This window comes from Piliocolobus tephrosceles, chromosome 6, assembly GCF_002776525.5.
Source record: "Piliocolobus tephrosceles isolate RC106 chromosome 6, ASM277652v3, whole genome shotgun sequence".
Taxonomy (NCBI): domain Eukaryota; kingdom Metazoa; phylum Chordata; class Mammalia; order Primates; family Cercopithecidae; genus Piliocolobus; species Piliocolobus tephrosceles.
The window spans coordinates 125,944,921-125,965,375 of NC_045439.1; the positions used below are offsets into that span (position 1 = coordinate 125,944,921).

The 20,455-nt window shown below is 40.2% G+C and overlaps 1 protein-coding gene across 3 annotated transcripts; it reads left to right on the forward strand.

Moving 5' to 3' along the window:
• The first annotated feature begins 671 nt into the window (after nucleotides 1-671).
• Nucleotides 672-17,909, forward strand: TTC5 (tetratricopeptide repeat domain 5). Of its 3 annotated transcripts, XM_023186653.2 has the most exons (11): nucleotides 705-772; nucleotides 4,405-4,545; nucleotides 4,723-4,855; nucleotides 5,875-6,086; nucleotides 7,289-7,439; nucleotides 7,845-7,936; nucleotides 9,861-9,917; nucleotides 10,786-10,932; nucleotides 11,116-11,330; nucleotides 14,869-15,013; nucleotides 17,296-17,901. In XM_023186653.2, the coding sequence occupies exons 3-11, from the start codon at nucleotides 4,819-4,821 to the stop codon at nucleotides 17,413-17,415; spliced, it is 1,176 nt and encodes a 391-aa protein (XP_023042421.1). In that variant the 5' UTR covers nucleotides 705-772; nucleotides 4,405-4,545; nucleotides 4,723-4,818; the 3' UTR covers nucleotides 17,416-17,901. The 3 variants fall into 3 exon arrangements, with proteins under 3 accessions (XP_023042420.1, XP_023042422.1, XP_023042421.1); XM_023186652.1 differs by lacking the exon at nucleotides 4,405-4,545 and having other exon boundaries at nucleotides 672-772; nucleotides 17,296-17,909; XM_023186654.2 differs by lacking the exons at nucleotides 4,405-4,545; nucleotides 14,869-15,013 and having other exon boundaries at nucleotides 672-772.
• Nucleotides 17,910-20,455: the final 2,546 nt, after the last annotated feature.

The window sequence follows — 20,455 nt, forward strand, 5'->3', positions numbered from 1 at the left end:
TGTAAGCAATAGTGTTGCCAGTGTCTTGTGTCTTTCCAGAGACTATATAGAAGCAAATAATTTTTTATTTAAAAATTATGTTTATATTTGAATAGGTGATACATATAGATGGCAAGAAAATTCAAAAGTGCAGGCAGTGAAAATTTTCTTCGCTTAACCAAAGCTCCCAGTTTCTGTTTCCCTCTGCAGACAGTCATTGTTTCTTATATATTCTTCCGGATGTTGTCTATAAATATGGAGGCATTAGTGTACAGCATGGTGGTTTTTATGAGCCATCCCAAGTGTAGTATTTATTAGGATAGTGCATTAAAATGATAAAATTAATCATACGTAGAAAATTATTGCAAAGTTTGGAAAAGATTGAGTAAAGTAGCCATTGTACTACATGGCTTTAAAAATTTCAAACAAAGGTGTGCACTTCTTAAACTGTCTTCTTCATGGAGTATTATAATCTTAGTATAAATAAGTAGGAAGATATGAAACAAGAATATAGAAATTAAGCTGAGGACATTTTGTTTCCAGGATCTGGGAAAGAAACAAGTTTATGAACTCAAAAGTGATTGCAGAGCATCTATGTGCTGTAGGAAATAGTTAAGTTGGTTTGAAGCAAAGCCCTTCGTGGGCAGAAAAGCCTCCAGAGCGCCAGATGTCGCTGTGGTTCCGCGATGAGAGAGGGCGTGCGTCTCTGTGGTTATAAAGTTGGGGGTGGAGTGGCCGGGAGATGATGGCTGATGAAGAGGAAGAAGTCAAGCCGATCTTGCAGAAATTGCAGGTGGGGCCTTAGATTAAAATCTGTATGTGTTTTTGTTACTCCGAATGAAGCAGGGAGTCCAGTTTATGTAGTGCCCGCGAATTCTCCGGCACACACGCGAAGCTGCGTGCGTCTGTGCGGTTACTATAACAACCCTCGAGGGTGCAGCCGCAGCCAGCGAGGGAGCCTCCCAGTGTGTTGGAACCTCCTGCTGTCGACCTGACTGCGGTTAATTTCAGTCCTGTATGGAAGAGGATTTGTTGCTCCTAACTATTCATGTACATTTTTAGAGAGGACGTTGTTTTCTCGATTCATCCATAGCGAATAGCATATACATGTGTATGGCAGATCTGCATGAACTATTATCACATGTTGTTTTGATGCCTACAAAAGCCATTTAACACCTTTCTGCTTTGGCAACAATCACACTAATGACCTGCACTGCAAGTGTCCTGGTTACTCCCCTTAGGATTTCAGTTTTGATTTCTTTCAACATGCGTAGTTTCACTTTGGGGTCTGATGCAGAGGGGTACAGACTCCACGTAGTCCACAGGTGACTGTGCTTCTGAGTAAGACTAGGCTTTTGGGCTTGGTAGGGAGGTGTTAACTAGTTGCTTGGCTCTTTGCCTTTAAGGACCCACGATTTTCCTTAAACCTCAGAAACTCAGTTCTTCGTTCCAAGACAGCCTGTAACTTAAATATTAGAACTATGACAGGCTTGTAACTTGCCTAAAGGTGTTTAACGCACAGATTTAAATATTGGGGAAATTTCTTTGTTCTTGAGTAGATTAAAATAGTAATACTTTTTAGAGTGTTCCAACTGATTTGGATTAACTTCATTTTATTCCCTAATTGTGACTGACTGAAAAGAGAGATTCTCAATTCTGGTTCTATATTAGAAACATTATTGGCGTATATATGTTTGTGTATGTACAGAAAAAAATCTGAAAAGGTATACAAATCAGTGGTTATCACTGAGGTTGTTTGGGGGAATTTTTTACTTTCTGTTTTTTACATGTATCTATTTGAATTTTAACAACTTACATGTATTGGTTTTGCCATGAGAAAATAAGTTTCTAAAAACGTTCAGTCCAGGGGAAAACAAAACCAAACAATAAAACCAAACAAGTTCTTGAATGTTTGATTTAACAACTAAAACCAATCAATAAGCCCCCCTCTAAAACTCTTAATTTGCAGCCATGTTGATTTCAGGACAAAAGGAAATTGGTTGTAATTTTTTATGAGAATTGTCTTTTCCTAGGTTCATTTGTGGTAAATGTCCTAAGCAGCTTGGGAGAGGATACTTCGGTTATGTTGGGGTGGGGTCGGTGCAGGAATGGAATAAAGGAATGAAGTAGAAAAGAGGAAAAGGATTAGATAATGGTGTTGCTGTTCATGGAGATGGTGGTAAACTTTGATTTCATTGTTATAGACATTTTAGTGTAAAAGGAATGTATAAAAGGATATTTCTCAAAGTGTGTTTTACAGTTTCGTTACAATCATCTGGGGTGCCTGTTAAAAATGTAGAATTTTGAGTTCTGCTAAACTGTTAAAATCAGAGTTTCTGCAGGCTGGGTCTTGGATATAATGCAATAAAATTTGAAAAGCATTACTGCAGAGGGTGCTAGTCTGTTCTCTTCATTCTGGATAGGATTTTAAATTAAGTATAGCACATATGTATTTGTTAGAACAGGGGTTAGTTAGTTAATTCAATCAAGTATAGTGAATGAGAGCCTATTATGTCCCAAGTCCTGTTCTGGTGCTCAGGTGTAGCTCGAAACAAAACAGAATAAAGTCCTTTCCATCCTGGAGGTTACATTTCAGTGATGGAGGCAGACAATAGACAATTAATGATAGGCCACATGATTTTAAATAAGTATGAAGAAAAATAAGAGTATGATTTAACAGTAGAGGAGAGAAGGAAGATATTCATTTGGTTTGAGTAATTAGGGAAAACCTCTCTGGAATTGATATTTGATCTAAGATCTAAATGGTGATGAGGAATAAGTTATGCAGAGATCTGGAGAAAGTGTCCAGGCATAAAGAAAAGCATGTGTAAGGGCTTCCGGGTGGGCTGAGCTTGATGGGTTTGAGAAACTGCATGAAGGCCACGCTGGCTTGAGTGTCGTAGGAGAGAGAGTGCTGAGAAGTGAAGTTTGTGGCAGGATGGGTGGTGGTAGGTCAGCTCATACAGTCTTCTAGGCCATGATAAGGACTTGGATTTTATTCTGTCTGCAGTGGGAAACTATTTGAAGGTTTGTGATACGATGTATGTTTTTTATAAGATCACTCCCACTACAGTGAGGAGAATGAGAGAGAACAGAAACAAGATGACTGGTTAAGAAGCTCTTGCAGTCCGGGCAAGTAATGAAGCTGATGTAATCCAGGAATGGTCATAGTGGGACGGAGACAGGTGGATGAATTCAGGATATGTTGTGAAGACAGTTGGTTAGACTCGATGGGAAGTGATTATATATTTCTGCTGCTATCTGTGCAGTTTCAGGAAAGAAGAGGGTATCTCTTGTCCAAAATACTTAGGACTAGAAGTTTTTTGGATTTCAGATTTTTTTGCATTTTGGAATATCTGCATATACATAATGAGATAACTTGGAGATGGGACCCAAATCTAAATATGAAACTTGGTGGTTTATGCCTGTAGTCCTAGCATTTTGGGAGGCTGAGGTGGGAGGATTGCTTGAAATCAGGAGTTTGAGACCAGCCTGGGTAACCTACGAGACTGTCTTTCTTTTTTTTTTTTTGAGACTCTGTTGCCAGGCTGGAGTGCAGTGGCACAATCTCGGCTCACTGCAGCCTTTGCCTCCCAGATTCAAGCGATTCTCCTGCCTTAGCCTCCCAAGTAGGTGGGACTACAGGTGTGCTCCACCATGCCTGGCTAGTTTTTGCATTTTTACTAGAAACCGGGTTTCACCATGTTGACCAGGATGGTTTCGATCTCTTCGTGATCCGTCTGCCTCGGTCTGCCAAAGTGCTGGGATTACAGGCGTGAACCACTGTGCCTGGTGACCCTGTCTTTTAAAAAAGAAAAAAAAATTGTTTAATTTACACTTTGTACACATAGGCTGAAAGTAATTTGATACAATATTTTTAATAATTTTGTGCCTGAAACAATGCTTTGACTGCATTTTGACTGTGTGTCAGGTGTGGAATATTCTACTTGTGGTGTCAGCATTTCAAAAGTTTCGGATTTTGGAGGATTTCAGATTTTTGGATTAGGGATGCTTGACCTGTAGTGGAAAAGCTTTGCCTCATCTGACAGGAAGACTCAGAGGCATTTAAGAGGAAAGAGAATATTTACTTGTAAAAAATCCAAGACACCCAGAAGATGACTTGACAAAAAAAAAAAAAAACGAACTAAACAAAACCACAATAAGCATTTAAAATAACAAAATGCTGCAAAAATACCAAAGTTACCAAGTTCAAATTGGTATGTTTGTGGTGGAAAACAATGACTCTCTAACATGCTTATTATATTCACAAAGGTTGTATTGTATTTTCAGATATCAGCGTATGAAAAATCAGGGATAAAATGGTTTTAGTTGAGAAGTCCGACTTTAAGTGTAAATTTCAAAGTGTTATTCTTTGAGGACCAGGACCATATAGAATGATCTTACTAACTTTTGGTTTATCTTAAGTTGCAGTGTTTCCCTCCTCATGACTGTGGTATGTGAAGTGTTGAGTCATATTAGAAGCCCTGCTGGGGCAGGGAGAGAAAACGGTCATCACAATACAGACACTGACATGGGACAACATGGGACCATGAAACCTGGCCTGGGGTACTGGCTGCTTTTCCTTATGATTTGTGGCATTTTAGTAAACCTGTCCACTTGCCTATTGTGCCATTCCTAGGTGAGATAAGAGAATTGGTCTTTCTAGACCAAGAGACGGTATGGCTAGCCAATTTCAAGTTTCCCTGTCCCTCCACTTAATGGTTCCATTGTCATACTTTTTAGGAACTAGTGGATCAGCTCTATTCATTTCGAGACTGCTATTTTGAGACACATAGTGTTGAGGATGCTGGGAGGAAGCAACAGGATGTGCGGAAGGAGATGGAGAAGACCCTACAGCAGATGGAAGAAGTAGTGGGTATGAGCCCTAGAGATTGTACAACCCCCCATCCTTCAGTGAAATGTGATCGACCTTTACTCCCTCCTCGTAGACTCTTTGGTATCCTATCTGTTACTGCTATGGGGTAGTACAATGTAATATTACTTCTCAGGGCCCCTGTGCAACCTTTCATTCCCTAAGCTACTTTTCCTAAAATTTGATTATAGCAAATGGCATGAAATGAAAGAGAGCATACTTAATGGAACTATTGCAGTAATTTTACTTTCTGCCTCTAATTTCTTTTACTTTCAAATCCACTTATATAACGCGATGGCCATGGTCATCTTCCTAAATCATTACTTCATGCATTTAACCTGATCCTCTTGTCTGCCTTTTTGCTCAGGTATCTTTAAAGATTCCTGCTATTGACTTGCTGAAGTCTAACCCCCTTAACCTGGTATTCAAGTGTCCATTGTTTTACTCTGTTTTCTAACCTTATCTCTGACTAATTACTTGTAGAGGAACTTTGTTTCATCCAGGTTGAACCATCTATTCTTCCATGAACATGGCCACATGTACTTTTGATTCTGTGTCTTTGTTTATGTCATTTTCTAACCTGGAGGGTCTTTTCTTTCTCTCTCTCTTTTGTTTTAGTGATAGCTATTTGTCCTGACTCCTCTTGACTTGTTAAAGCCCATTCATTGGGCTAATGCGGTGTGCTCTTTTTCATGGTTTTAATTTTCTATGTTTATGCTTTGTCTTCATCTAGATTGTAAACCCCTCTAGGAAAATTAGCAACGAGCTGATCCTTGTAGATAGGGGACCAAGAAACAGATGGCAGAAGCTCTAGAAATAATGCTTTCTTTGTTGCCCAATTAGGTAACATAGCACTCTGCTTATGGTGAGCTTTCAATAAATGGTTTGTTGATAAATATTTTCCTCAACTCTTTCTATTCCTAAAACTGACATGGAGTTATTTTTTGAGAGAAAGTGCCGTGGTCTTTAACTGTAAGATTGCTTGTTTTTTTTCCCACTGTATCTTTTTTTCTTCCTCTTAGGTTCTGTCCAGGGCAAGGCGCAAGTTCTGATGCTAACTGGGAAAGCACTAAATGTGACTCCTGACTATAGCCCTAAGGCTGAGGAGCTTCTGTCAAAGGCTGTGAAGCTGGAGCCCAAGCTGGTGGAAGCCTGGAACCAGCTGGGTGAGGTGTACTGGAAAAAAGGGGATGTTGCAGCTGCCCACACCTGCTTCTCAGGAGCCCTTACCCATGTGAGCTGCGCCCTATCCTTTTGGAAAGCACAGATGGGAAGGATGAATTTCTTTGGTTCTATGAGTTTCCCTAGGACATGAATACCAGAGTAGAACTGAAATTGAACTAGGACAGAATCAGGAGGGAGGAAAGGTCAGAGAGCAGACCTGAATGAGGAAAATAGAGGCAGGGTCCTGGGAAAGGAAGATGATGATGGGATCAGGTTCAGGGGGAGAAAGGAAGTGAAGAAAAGTTAGCAACTAAGCTGATCCTTGTAGATGGGGGTTGAAGATACAGATGGCAGCAAGAATTTAGATGAAAAAATTAAGGCTGGATGTGGTAGCTTATACCTGTAATCCTAGCACTTTGAGAGGCTGAGGCAGGAGGATCATTTGAGCTCAGGAGTTTGAGACCAGCCTAGGCAACATGGTGAGACCTTGTCTCTAAAAAGAAAATAATAATAATAATAATAGTAATAATTATATATATATATATATATTATATATATGCCAGATGTGGTGACTCATGCCTGTAATCCCAGCACTTTGGGAGGCCGAGGTGGGCAGATCACTTGAGGTCACGAGTTTGAGACCAGCCTGGCCAGCATGATGAAACCCCACCTCTACCAAATACACAAAAATTAGCTGGGCATGGTTGCACATGCCTGTAATCCCAGTTACTCAGGAGGCTGAGGCACAGGAATCACTTGAACCCAGGAGGTGGAGGTTGCTGTGAGTCAAGATCGTGCCACTGTACTCCATCCTGGGTGACAGAGTGAGACCCTGTTTCAAAAAGAAAAATATGGCCAGGCACAGTGGCTCACCCCGCCCGTAATCTCAGCACTTTGGGAGGCTGAGGTGGGCAGATCACTTGGGGTCAGGAGTTCGAGACCAGCCTGGCCAACATGGTGAAACCCTGTCTCTACTAAAAATACCAAAATTAGCCGGGCATGGTGGTAAATACCTGTAGTCCCAGCTACTTGGGAAGCTGAGGGAGGAGAATGACTTGAACTCGGGAGGCAAAGGTTGCAGTGAGCTGAGATTGCGCCATTGCACTTCAGCCTGGGCGACAGAGCAAGACTCCACCTCAAACCAAACCAAACCAAAACAAAACAAAAAATTTGAAAAGGTAAAAAATTAGATTTAGAAGATTGAATTCAGAATACATCTGGGAAGGGGAGGTAGAATCGGGAAGATTGAGTATGTGCCTTTTCTATTTGCAGTGCAGGAACAAAGTCTCTTTGCAAAACCTGTCAATGGTGCTTCGCCAGCTGCGGACTGGCACTGAAGATGAACATTCTCACCATGTCATGGACAGTGTCCGACAGGCTAAGTTGGCTGTTCAGATGGATGTCCATGATGGCCGCTCCTGGTGTGAGTGCTCTCAGAAGATCTCCAACAGGGTTCTAGAGCAGATGTTTTCAATCAGAGCAATATTTGCAGTCCATCTTTTGAGTCTGACTCTGAGGTTTAAGCCAGGGCATCTTTGTTTTGAAGACACACGAAAGACATTTTGGTGAACTGCTTTTCTAGGAACTCTTCGATCTTTTGATCCTAGTTTTCACATAAGCAAGGCGGGGCTTTTGTACGGTCTGTTCAGATTTCAGTTTGGGGTCCTTGTTGCTCTATTGTAGGGGAATTTTGGGTATACTAAGTATCGTATCATTCCTGATTTGGGTTTCATGTGGGACTTCTCAAATATACTTTCAAGAATGATCAAAATAAGTCATATCTTGAACTTGGACTCTGAGATGATTCGTCACTGTGTTTCTCTTTCAGATATCCTTGGGAATTCATATCTTTCCCTTTACTTCTCTACTGGCCAGAACCCTAAGATCTCCCAGCAAGCCCTCAGTGCCTATGCCCAAGCAGTAAGTACTTATGGTCACCAGGCCAGATGAATAGGCAACAACAGAAGCAAAAGCGTTGTTCAGTCTTCTTTGTGGCCCTTTAGCAAGCATCACGGGCAGTGGCAGTGTTTGCTGGCATTTCATTTGTGTGATTTTGCAAAAAAGTGTCTGCAGAGATGACTGACTTCTTATAACGTAAGTGTGAGGAACCACTTGCATTGTGGTGCGTTGATGCTGGATAGCTCCTTAACCTGTCTAGGTTTCTTACACACATACATAACCAAATCACAGAGCTGCCTCAACGTGTTTATCTTCCTTAATGAGAAGAAAGTTATTAAAATAATGCTTATTAATATTTTTGTCCATTCTTTTTTTTTTTTTTTTGAGACGGAGTCTTGCTCTGTTGACCAGGCTGGAGTGCAGTGGCCGGATCTGAGCTCACTGCAAGCTCCGCCTCCCAGGTTCACGCCGTTCTCCTGCCTCAGCCTCCTAAGTAGCTGGGACTACAGGCGCCCACCACCTCGCCCGGCTAGTTTTTTAATATTTTTTAGTAGAGACGGGGTTTCACTGTGTTAGCCAGGATGGTCTCCATCTCCTGACCTCGTGATCCGCCCGTCTCGGCCTCCCAAATTGCTGGGATTACAGGCTTGAGCCACCGCACCTGGCCACATTCATTTTAAAGAACAATGAAAACTTATACTTCAGTGTAAATTAAGTGCTATTCCCAAATTAACCGTTAGATAATATGGCTCTGGATTTCCCATGGGCTGAAAGAGAAAACAATGTGTAGCTTGTTCTGTGTCATTTCCTAGGAATTAAGTGAATTAGATTATTTAGGTTTTCAATACATTTATTTAGGTTTTCAAGCATTTTTATATTGATAGGCATTTGCATAGGGCTTTCCCTCAGACTTTGAGTGCCTTTTTTCTCATTATTAGAATTGGCTTCTGACTTCACATTGGTCCTCTGAGCACTTTTTATTTAGCTCTCATATTTACCTTTCTTCTTTTGCTTCTCTTGATACAGAGAATTGCTTTTTAACTTATCATTACTTACTCTGCTCCATGTGGTAGAATAAAGAACACAGCTACTGTATGTTCATGTTTGCAATTCAGGGACTGCCCTTTTAAATTTGTTTTTCTCCCATTCCTGCCACTCTCCCCGCAACTCTAACTTTAAACTGCCCTTTTTCAATCACAGAACTTTTAGAGCAATTATATTTTACTCTGATTTCTTAATTTGGTGAATGTTTACATTTTAAAGAGTAGTATGGTGTATTCATTCAACATTTTATATTTGGCTTCTGCTAAATCTTTTTTTTAATCTTTTTAATCTTTAAATCTGCTTTTTAATCTTTTTTTTTTTTTTTTTTTTTTTTTTGAGAAGGAGTCTCACTCTGCCACCCAGGCTGGAGTGCAGTGGCACAATCTCGGCTCACTGCAACCTCCGTCTCCCAGGTTCAAGTGATTCTCCTGCCTCAGCCTCTTGAGTAGCTGGTATTACAGGCGTGCGCCACCACGCCCAGCTAATTTTTGTATTTTTAGTAGAGACAGGATTTCACCATGTTGGCCAGGATGGTCTCAATCTCTTGACTTCGTGATCTGCCCTCCTCGGCTTTCCAAATTGCTGGGATTACAGGCGTGAGCCACTGTGCCCGGGCCACATATTTCATTTATATAAAGATTTATTCTATCTTTATAGTACTACATGGATAAATTACAATAATATTTTAAAGTCTTACACATATAAAAACACTTACATCCGTAAGGTTTTAGGGACTAAGATACCCACACTTGTTATATGGTAACTGCTTCTGTGGTATAGATTACATTTTGGCAAGGAAGAAACTTCCATTCTCTAGGAAGAGGAGGTGTAGGACATGTTGGGCATGTCAGTCCTTAGCATTGAGACAGGATGCCCTGATAATCTTTTTATCCCATTATAGGAGAAGGTTGACAGAAAAGCTTCTAGCAATCCTGACCTTCATTTGAACAGGGCGACGGTAAGACCTTTGGGGTATAGTCATCTGAGAGTCAAATAAGTAAGACATCTAGGTCTTAGCTTGTGAGGATAACTGAGTGTGCATAGGGACACAGACTGGGTACAGACTGCAAGAGGAAAGCCGTGTTGTTCTATAAACAGCTAGCTCGGTTTGGCTTCGGTATCTGAGCAGGTCACTTTTTTTTTTTTTTTTTTGAGATGGAGTCTGGCTCTGTCGCCCAGGCTGGAGTGCAGTGGCCGGATCTCAGCTCACTGCAAGCTCCGCCTCCCAGGTTCCCGCCATTCTCCTGCCTCTGCCTCCCAAGTAGCTGGGACTATAGGTGCCCGCCTCGTCGCCCGGCTAGTTTTTTTTTTTTGTATTCTTTAGTAGAGACGGGGTTTCACCGTATTAGCCAGGATGGTCTCGATCTCCTGACCTCGTGATCTGCCCGTCTCGGCCTCCCAAAGTGCTAGGATTACAGGCTTGAGCCACCGCGCCCAGCCGGCTTCAGTATCTGGTGTAGTCACTGGGGGGAAAGAAGAAGGGGCTGAGGAGGTAGAAGAATATGTACACAATGGGGGCATCTTTTAGAAGACTTCTGAAATGTTAAGTAAATACAAAGGTCAAGTGACCCAATGTATACAACTTAACTATTTTAGAGTTTGGAAAGTAGCTTCTTTGAAATGATTCCATCTTTGGGATTGTGATCATCTTGGCTAGGGAGAAGGATGTAAGGTGTTACCAGCTCTTGAGGCTGTTTATTGTAGCACAGAAAAATAACCAGGAAGGAAAACAGTTTATTTCTCTAGATTCCTAGTCCATGGTGCCATTATTCCCTCGGGATAGTTTGTTTGGATATACTTATAATTGGGATATACTTCTTGTACAGTTGCATAAATATGAAGAGAGTTATGGGGAGGCCCTGGAGGGCTTCTCTCGGGCTGCCGCCCTGGACCCTGCCTGGCTAGAGCCCCAGCAACGAGAGCAACAACTTCTGGAATTCCTGGATAGATTAACCAGCCTCCTTGAGAGTAAGGTAAACATATCTAAAGGGCTGAATTCTACTTTTTGTTTTGTTTTGTTTTGCTGTGGGTCAATAAAATAAGAATAAATAGGTTTAGGAGGTCGTGACCCTATAGAAGTGGGTGGGAGGGAAGGATTAGAATCTCAAGGAAGGCGACTAGTTTCCAGCTTCTTACCTATTTCCTCCTCTTTGCAGGGAAAGGTGAAGACCAAAAAGCTGCAGAGCATGCTGGGAAGCTTGCGCCCAGCCCATCTAGGCCCTTGCGGTGATGGGCACTACCAGTCAGCCTCTGGGCAGAAAGTGACCCTGGAGCTCAAGCCACTGAGTACGCTTCAGCCTGGGGTGAACAGCGGTGCCGTCATCCTGGGAAAGGTGGTGTTTAGCCTTACCACAGAGGAGAAAGTCCCCTTGTGAGTTTCTCTTGGATTTCCCCAGTTTTACCCTTTTGAACTAATTGCTGTCACTTCCTGTTCTTTCCCTGGCAGTTGAGGAGATTGTCAGTGGTAACAGATTTGTGACTTCTGATTTCCTTCGGTGACTGTCCCGTGGGCAGATATTGCCTGGGTGATGTTTAACAATCTTTTGATCAGAGGCTTTTGTAGATTCTGCCACTGCCCGTTTTTTATCCCTGAGTTTGGTGCTATGTGGATTCCTATGTCCATAGTTGAAATTTGGCAGGACTTTTTTTTATAAGACAGAAACCTCAAAATTCTTCTGTCCCTTTGCATTTTCATGATCATAGAAGTTGAAGGAGGACAAATTCTTAGTCCTGTTTGTACTTAGGTATACTTAGGCAGTTCTGAAAAGTGAGCTTTGAGTTATAATTTAAAGTCTGGTTGGGAGATTGTCTTAGATGTCATTCAACAAATATTTGTTGAGTGTGTAGTATATGTGTCATAGGGAGTGAGGAAAAAGAAATGTCAAGGACCCAGGTGCAGGTGCTGCTAGCAGCAGAGGAAATGAATTAAAATATTTATTTAGAACATTTTTGGATCTTGAAAAGTTAGGGTTTAGTGAATGCCACCACTCCTTGGTCCTTCACTCACTTCCTAATCCCTGGTTGACTGGTTTCCCCTTTCTCTTTTCTACTGAAATTGTTATTTTCCTAGGATCACCATTGTCTTTCTAGGCACTGGGTCCAGCAACTTCTGTTGTGTGGTTCCAAAACATTCTGACTTATCTGTAATTATTGCCTTTCACAGTTGCCTTCTGTTCCATCTAAACAGAAATATTCACAATTCCCATTATATGGCCCAGCTTTCTCCATGGCGTTTTCTAGGGGTTTGTGTGTTTGATGAGTTGAAGGGCAAAAAGATAGCTGAGAACAGTTTAATTAACTAAAGCAAATCCTAGAGCTGAGAAGAATTAGAAAGTGATATAGACAAAGGTAGGTTTTAGAAGACCTTGAGAACAAGTAGATATTTTGCCACTCCTTGGTTTCTCTTTTTCTGCCCAACTTTTAAATCTTAGATTCCCAGGACTCTATTTTTGTTTTTTTCCTTTTTTTCTCTTTATACCAGGATGGCCTATAGTTGCCAACTTTGATCACTTGTCAGTGGTTGCCTGACATACTGTGTAGAAGGGTTCCGAGGCTTTGACTGGATTCATCAGGAGAGTGCTTTGCTTGATTGCAATGTTTCTTGTGAATTCAGGTGTATCACGTGATGGCATGAGTGTGATTCTTCTCCATCCTGTCTATAGATCATCTTGCCTTGTGATGTCGTATAAACCCAAGGCTTTGGCAGCCTCCTATATGCTCACAGATGTATCTCCATCCCAAGCTTCATTTCCAAGTGTTGGATCCCTATAACCAACTGCCTCTGGGTTCCAGTAAGAAATCTCTAACTCGGTATTTCAGTATTACTCACCTAAATCTTTCTCTGTAAACCTGCTTCTCCTCCCTGGATTCCTTGTGAAGGAATGGTATCACCTCTCAGTCACTTGATTAAGACTTATGGAAGAATAGGCTTCTCCATTCTCCAAAAAGATTTGCCTTTTTTGTCCTATAGACTTGACTTCTCTGCGTTTACCACCTTAATTAACCCCCTTATCACTTCTCCAAATAGGTCTCCTTGATTCTCTGGTTTCCTCCAGTGTTCCACAGTGCTGCCAGAGAAATGTTTCTTAGATGTAAATCTGACCATTGCTACTTCTTATTTAAGATTCCTTGCTGGTACTATATGTAGCTTTTGGGATAAAGTGTGAACTACTTAGCTTCGCATACAAAGTCCTTCATGATTTGCTTCCTACTTCTCTTTCCATTATCTTCTGTCTCTTTCCCACCTGTGCCTTTTGTTTTAACCATGGAACAATTTTGTTGGTTTTAGAATAGCTGTTTTCATGCCTCTGTGTCTTGCATACAGTTACTCTGCCTGGATAATCTCTAGCTTCTTGACATACCTAACATCCTCTTCTGCCTCTAACATTTTGTTTTAAAAATTTTCAAACATACAGCTAAGTTGAAAGAATTTTACATTGAACATTTGTGTTCTCAATCACTTATATTCTTCCATTAACATTTTATTTTACTTAGCTTATTACATATCGGTCTGTTTATCCTGCTATCAGAGTAAATTGCAGAGATCAATATACTTTACATACTTTAGCATGCAGTCATTAACTGAGTTCAGTATTTCAATTTTTTCTTTTTATATAAAATTTACATACAATGAAATGTACAATTTTAAGTGTACATTTCATAGCTTTTAACAAATGGAAAATATCTGTATAACCCAAACAGAGATCATTACCACCATTCTGGGAAGTTCCCTCATGTTCCCTCCAAGGCAATCTCTGTTCCTGTCCCCTCAGAGGTTTTTAAAATTTTTACTGAGGATAAATTTTTCTATTTTAACCCAGCTGGTTTTTTACCCTTTAAGATTCACTTCGAGCATCACCTCTTCCAGGAAATCTTTCCTGCTTTCCAGTTTTGATTTAGATAGTTCTCCTCTGGGCTCCCACAGTCCAATCTGTGGCTTCACTGAATTCAGCACAAGGGAAAAGCTATTCTAGCACCCATCACACTTTACTGTAAGTGATGACTTCATTGTTTGACTCCTGCTAGACTACAGGTCATTCATAGCTGGATTGGTATCTTACTGCTAAACACAATGCATGGCACATATGTAATATTTGGTGAAAGTTTGTGGAATTAAACTACACAGACAGTGATGGTTAGAGGCTTTGGTTAAGAGCATGATAGTTGGCCGGGCGCGGTGGCTCACGCCTGTAATCCCAGCACTTTGGCAGGCCGAGACGGGCGGATCACGAGGTCAGGAGATTGAGACCATCCTGGCTAACACAGTGAAACCCTGTCTCTACTAAAAATACAAAAAAAAAAAAAAAAAAAAAAAAACCAAAAAACAAAAAACAAACAAACAAACAAAAAACTAGCTGGGTGTAGTGGCGGGCGCCTGTAGTCCCAGCTACTCGGAAGGCTGAGGCAGGAGAATGGCGTGAACCTGGGAGGCGGAGCTTGCAATGAGCTGAGATCGCGCCACTGCACTCCAGCTTGGGCGACTGAGCAAGACTCTGTCTCAAAAAAAAAAAAAAAAGTGTGATAGTTACATTGATAGACCAGGAATAATGTTACAACTGTAACATTTTGGTCTAGTTCTTCATTAATATTTGTTGAATGGCTTCAGTGTGCTTTGTCCTAAGTTCTTAGCAAAGTGACAGATTGATGAGTTTCAGAAAAATGAAGACTCAGATGTACAAAGTGGAGGATGGTACCTCTCATAGGTTTTCTGAGTAACTGAGAGAAAGCATTTGTTTATTTTGTTAGTATTTTTAGACTAATTAAATTAAATTTTATATTTTATTTTAATTACCTGTCGCTGACTTTAAGTCCAGTATTTTGCTAGTATTTTTAAACCACTATTTCTGCTCTTCTTTCCTACCTGCATACCTTTTTGTTGTCCTCTCTCCTAATCTATCTTTACGTGGCAGTACATTTGGCCTGGTAGATTCAGATGGACCTTGCTATGCAGTGATGGTGTACAATATAGTGCAGAGCTGGGGAGTGCTCATTGGAGACTCTGTAGCCATCCCTGAGCCTAACCTGCGTCTTCACCGAATTCAGCACAAAGGAAAGGTGAGCGATGGCGAGGATTCTCTTCCAACTCATAGGCTCTAAAAGTAGAACCAAGCTTATCTTTTTATCAAAGATATAGAAATAATTATATGTGAGTATGTGTGTAGGTTATGTGTGTATATATTTGTGTACATATGTTTTATATATATACATTGTTTTTTACTAAAAAGGTAAACTGGTAAGCAAAAAAATAAAAAAATGGAGTGAAATATTATCACTCAGGTGTTATATTATTACTCAGATGTTACTACTTGTGAACTGTTACTGTTAACAGTTTGGTGTATATACCTGGAGTCTTTTTTCTTTTCATAAATATATACACATATATTTATATCTATGTTTTAAATCATGAGTGGGATATTATATGCAAATGTTTGTGAATGTTTCCTATGTTTTTACATATTTCACACATTGAGTAGACGGGGTGATGAAGATGGTAATGATAGTTAACATTGATTTAACACTTAATTGAGTGCCGGACACTGTGCTAAGAGTTTTTATTGCCTGCCTTGCCCCATTCAATTCTTACAAAAACCTTATGAATGTAGATATTTAACCACTGTTTAACCATTTAGATCAGGGTTTGGCAAAGCCCATGGGCCACATCTGGCTCACTGCTTGTTTTTATTAAGAATGGTTTTTAGGCTGGGCATGGTGGCTCATGCCTAAAATCCCAGCACTTTTGGAAGGCCAAGGTGGGAGGATCACTTGAGCCCAGGAGTTTAAGACCAACCTGGGCAACACATAGTGAGACCGTGTCTCTACAAAAAGATGTTTAAAAACTTAGCCAGGTATTGCAGCACATGCCTGTAGTCCCAGCTACTGAGGAGGTTGAAGTGAGAGAACCACTTTATCTCAGGAGTTTGAGGCTACAGTAAGCCATCATTGTCTCATTGCATGCCAGCCCGGGTGATAGAGAAAGTCTTTGCCTCAAAAAAAAGAAAAAAAAAGAAAAAAAAAAAAAAAGAAAAAGAGAATGGTTTCTGTGTTCTTAAATGAAAAAATTGACAGAAGCATAATATTTTGTGATGTGTGAAAATTACAGGAAATTCAGATTTCAGTGTCCACAAATAAAGCTTTATTGGAACACAGCCACACTCATTTGCTTACTGTTGTCTGTGGCTGTTTTTGCACTGTGGTGTCAGAGGTGACCTGTTCCGTAACAGAGACCATTTGACCTACAAAGCCTAAAATATTTACTGTCTGGCCCTTTACAGAAAGACTTTGATGACCTCAGATCTAGATTAGTACTTTTATAATAGAAAAAAAATTAGAAACACAGTGAGGATTTTTGTATCTTTGCTTGTATCTATGATTATTTCCTTAAATGAATTTCTAATGCAGAATCCTGGGTCCAAAGGGTATGCAGAATTCGGATGCTTTTGATACATATTGCCAAATATTTCTTTGGAAAATTGTACTAGTTAGTTGTCACTACCAACAGGGATGTAAATAAGTGTTTCTCTAGTTTTTTTTCTCAACTCTGGTTGGAAACCTTTGAAAAGTTGTTTTCTAATTTTACGTGAAAAATATAGTATGAATATTATTTTAATTTGTATTTCTTGTTTAAATTGCCATTTTTTTGTGTCACTTGTCGATATTTCTGTGAAGACTTAAAAAAATTGGTTTATGAGAACTTTTAAATTTACTTTACTTGGACTTAAAAGAGCCTGCCTCTCAGTGCCACATTTTTTGGATGAAGATTATTTAACATGTTTTACAACTTAAAATACACTTGAACTGATAAAGTGAGCTGATATCCTTTTTGTTATTAGGAAAATGGCTACATTCTGTTACATATTCTATTTCCTCCTCTTGATATAAAAAAGAGAAGTAACTTTAATTTGTATTTGGTGGATTAAATTTAGGACCTTATAAACATTTGGACTGAGATTTTCTCAGGGTTCCCACTGGCTCTGGCTGGCTGCCGTGTGTGTCTAGTTAATTATCAGGAAACACCGTGGGAAAAGGCAGATTCTGTGAGAGTTGGTTGCATTCTTTTGTTAGGCAATGCCAGGAACTTGCCTTTTTTGAATCAAAGAGCTGTCTTATTCTTGTAGTGGCCCTGCATGACCTTAAATGCTCCATGTTTTCCTTCTGAAGATTGAAAACTTTGGGAAAATTTCGTCCCCTTTGTTAGCTCAGTTTTGTCTGATGTGAGATGAAAGTAGAGGGGGTATGCAATGGGGGAGGTGGTGCAGAAAGTTGCAAGTGGTGTATCCCCATGCTGGAGCTTTTTCCATCTTGGAATCTGTAATTGAACCTTTGTCTGTCTTTTCTAGGACTATTCCTTTTCCAGTGTTCGAGTGGAGACGCCCCTCCTGCTAGTGGTGAATGGGAAGCCTCAGGGATCCAGCAGCCAGGCTGTTGCTACAGTGGCATCGCGACCACAGTGTGAATGACTTTCTTTGACTTGTGTGCTCAACAGGGACTGGAGGAGAGGGGACAAGGCCCTGTGCAGTTGGTCCAGCCACATCCAGTGATTCAGCAGGAATGGGAGGAATGTTTTAAATGAACTTTCCTTTTCCCTGCTTGTATTACACTTCGTATCTCTTCTCTCTCCTCTGTCCTCATCATGTTCCAGCTCTCTCCAGGGCCACATACTCTTCTGGCTTATCTCTCCTGTCTCTTCCACTGCTCTCTATGTTTTAAGCAAAGAGCATGGAACTGGTAGAAGTCTTGGGATCTTGCCATGGGACAGAGTCCCCAAGGTTCCTGTTGTTGCCTCCTTCCTAAGCCTCATATGTATATATCAGTTCAGTATTTATTGCTAAAGGAGGGGGCTTAATTTTGTAATGGCTTTGTTTTTAGCAATTTTTATTGTTATTTTTAAAATGTAGGTCCTTCCTCTTCTTTGGGGCTGGAACAGAATAAATTTGTTTGGAAAAAAAAAAAATACCATGTAGTTTGGCCTGCTTTATTCTCCCTAGGCTTGTATTCTTGGCTTTAGGATCACTTCAATTTATGGGAGTAATAATCCTGTTTTTTTCTTTATACAAGGTAGTTTATTTCTCTCCCAGTTAAAAGAATTCTGACAATAGACAGCCCAGGGCAGGAATGGCAACTCCACAAAGTTGCTAGAGACCAGCTTTCTTCCAGTTTCCCATTCTGTCATTCCCTAGGGTTGGTCTTCACTGTGGTCCAAGATGACAGAACAATACTGTAATAGTGTTACTAGGCTGAAGGATCAGAGAGAGTTAGATAGATATTCAGTTTAGAGTCTAGTGACATGTTTTATAACAGTTTATCATAATATCCTTGTGGTAAAATGGAGAAATGTGAGTGAGGATTAATAACCAATTGGCCGGGTACGGTGGCTCACGCCTGTAATCCCAGCACTTTGGGAGTCCGAGGTGGGTGGATCACGAGGTCAGGAGTTCAAGACCAGCCTGGCCAAGATGGTGAAACTCTGTCTCTACTAAAAATACAAAAATTAGCCGGCATGGTGGCAGGCATCTGTAATCACAGCTGCTGGGGAGGCTGAGGCAGAGAATTGCTTGAACCTGGGAGGTGGAGGTTGCAGTGAGCCAAGATCACGCCACTGCACTCCAGCCTGGGCGACAGAGCAAGACTCCGTCTCAAACAACAACAATAAATAACTGAATGGCTATAATACATAAATGTATATGGATGAATTTAGAAGACTTCTAGTGAAATGACTCAGATCTTTGTTCTTGGTCCAGTACTGTTCAGTTCTTTGTCAGTGCCTTGAATATCATTGATGACTAATTAAATTTGTAAAGAATGCAGAGGCCTCCTCAGAGAATGGATGATAGTAAGCCATTGATGAGAGAAGTTTATCTATCTGTCTGTCTGTCTATCGATCGATCTAAGAAGTCATAAAGACTGAGTCTAAAAAGAAAATTTTCAGTCCATTCTTTTGGTTCAAAAAGGCTTTCTCAGGTATAGCTTCAACATCATGTATGAAAATTACTAAGAACTTTAATAGATAAGCTAAAGTCAGTAATGAGTAACCAGTCTGATAGAGTTTGCAAAAACACTGTTCGTGAACTGCACCAAAAAAACCTATGGTAGCAAGAGACAGTTTTTATTACAAGTACTGTCTGTTATACCACATATGGAGTGTTAATTTAGTTTTGGGTGTCATTTTGAGGCTTCCAGTCATAGAAGAGTGATTAGGAGCTTGTGGGGTATAAAAATATCTTGAGAAATGACTGAAAGCAACTAGGGAAGATGGGGATAGTAGTGTGTATAAGCTTTTGAGGCAGTAGAGATGTGGGACCCAAGTACTGTTCCCCTTTTACTCAAGTTCTGAAATGAGTTGACATGTTGTGTGTAGGGCTAGAGAGTAGAAAAATGGCCAGTAAGTGGTAGCCAGAGAGAATCAGTGCATACAAACAAGTAAGTATGCAAAATTTGTACATATGGCTTCAGGAATAACTAGAATACCCGTAAAATATCCACCTGCCTTAAAAACTAGAACATCATCGATAACTTAGAAGCCCTTGTGTACCTCTCCGTGATCTCATTTGTCTTCACAGCTGTATAATATCTCATTGTATGATTATACCATAATTTATTCATCCTATTGTTAAAGGATATTTGGGTTTCCAGTTTTTCGCTTTTTACTATCAAAGCACTACATTATTAATATTCTTGTAGATGTCTGGATATATAAGTGCAAAAGTTTCTTCTACAGCAATGGTTCTTGAAGAGTGGTTCCCAGAACAGCAGCATCAGCATCCCTTGGGACTTCTTTGAAATGCAAATTCTCAAGCCCCCTACCCAGACTTACTGAATTCAAAACTCTGGGGGAAGAGCCCAGCAATCTGTATTTAGCAAACCCTCCAGGTGATTCTGATGCACACTAAAATTTGAGAACCACTGTTTAAGAGTATTGACATAGAATGGAATTGCTGGATCATAGAGTATATACATGTTCAGCTTTTTTGAGAAGCACTAAGCATTTCCAAAGTGTTTATATTAGTTTATGTGTCTACTTTCAATAGATGAGTCACCCCAATGCTCCCCATCCTCTTCTGTGCTTGGTATTATCTTATGTTTTAGGTATTGCAAATACAGGAGATTTGAGTATTATTTCCTTGTGGCCTTAATTTGCATTTCTCTGATTATTAATGAGCTTGAGCATCTTTTCGTATATTTACAAGCCACTAATATTTTCTCTCGGTATAATGCCTGTTTGTGTCTTTGCACACTTCTGTATTGGATGTCAAATTGATTTATATATTCCCTGTACTAATCTTTTGTCATTTTATGTGCTGTATACAGTTTTATCTTGTTTTTTATTCTATTGGGTCTTTTGCTGAACAGAAGTTCTTAATTTCAATGTCATTGAATTTATTCATCTTTTATGGTAATACGTTTTGTGTTTTAAGAGGTTCTTAGCTCTCCTAAAGTCATAAGGACATTTTCCCTCTATTGTTTTATGAAGTTATATCATTTTGTCCTTTTCTTACAGTA

Excerpts from the sequence above, each read along its gene's own strand:
- TTC5 (XM_023186652.1), top strand. The coding sequence starts at position 722 with ATGATGGCTGATGAAGAGGAAGAAGTCAAGCCGATCTTGCAGAAATTG. Across the intron at positions 7,937-9,860 it reads TCAGTGCCTATGCCCAAGCA|GAGAAGGTTGACAGAAAAGC; the intron begins GTAAGTACTTAT and ends ATCCCATTATAG. Across the intron at positions 15,014-17,295 it reads GAATTCAGCACAAAGGAAAG|GACTATTCCTTTTCCAGTGT; the intron begins GTGAGCGATGGC and ends TGTCTTTTCTAG.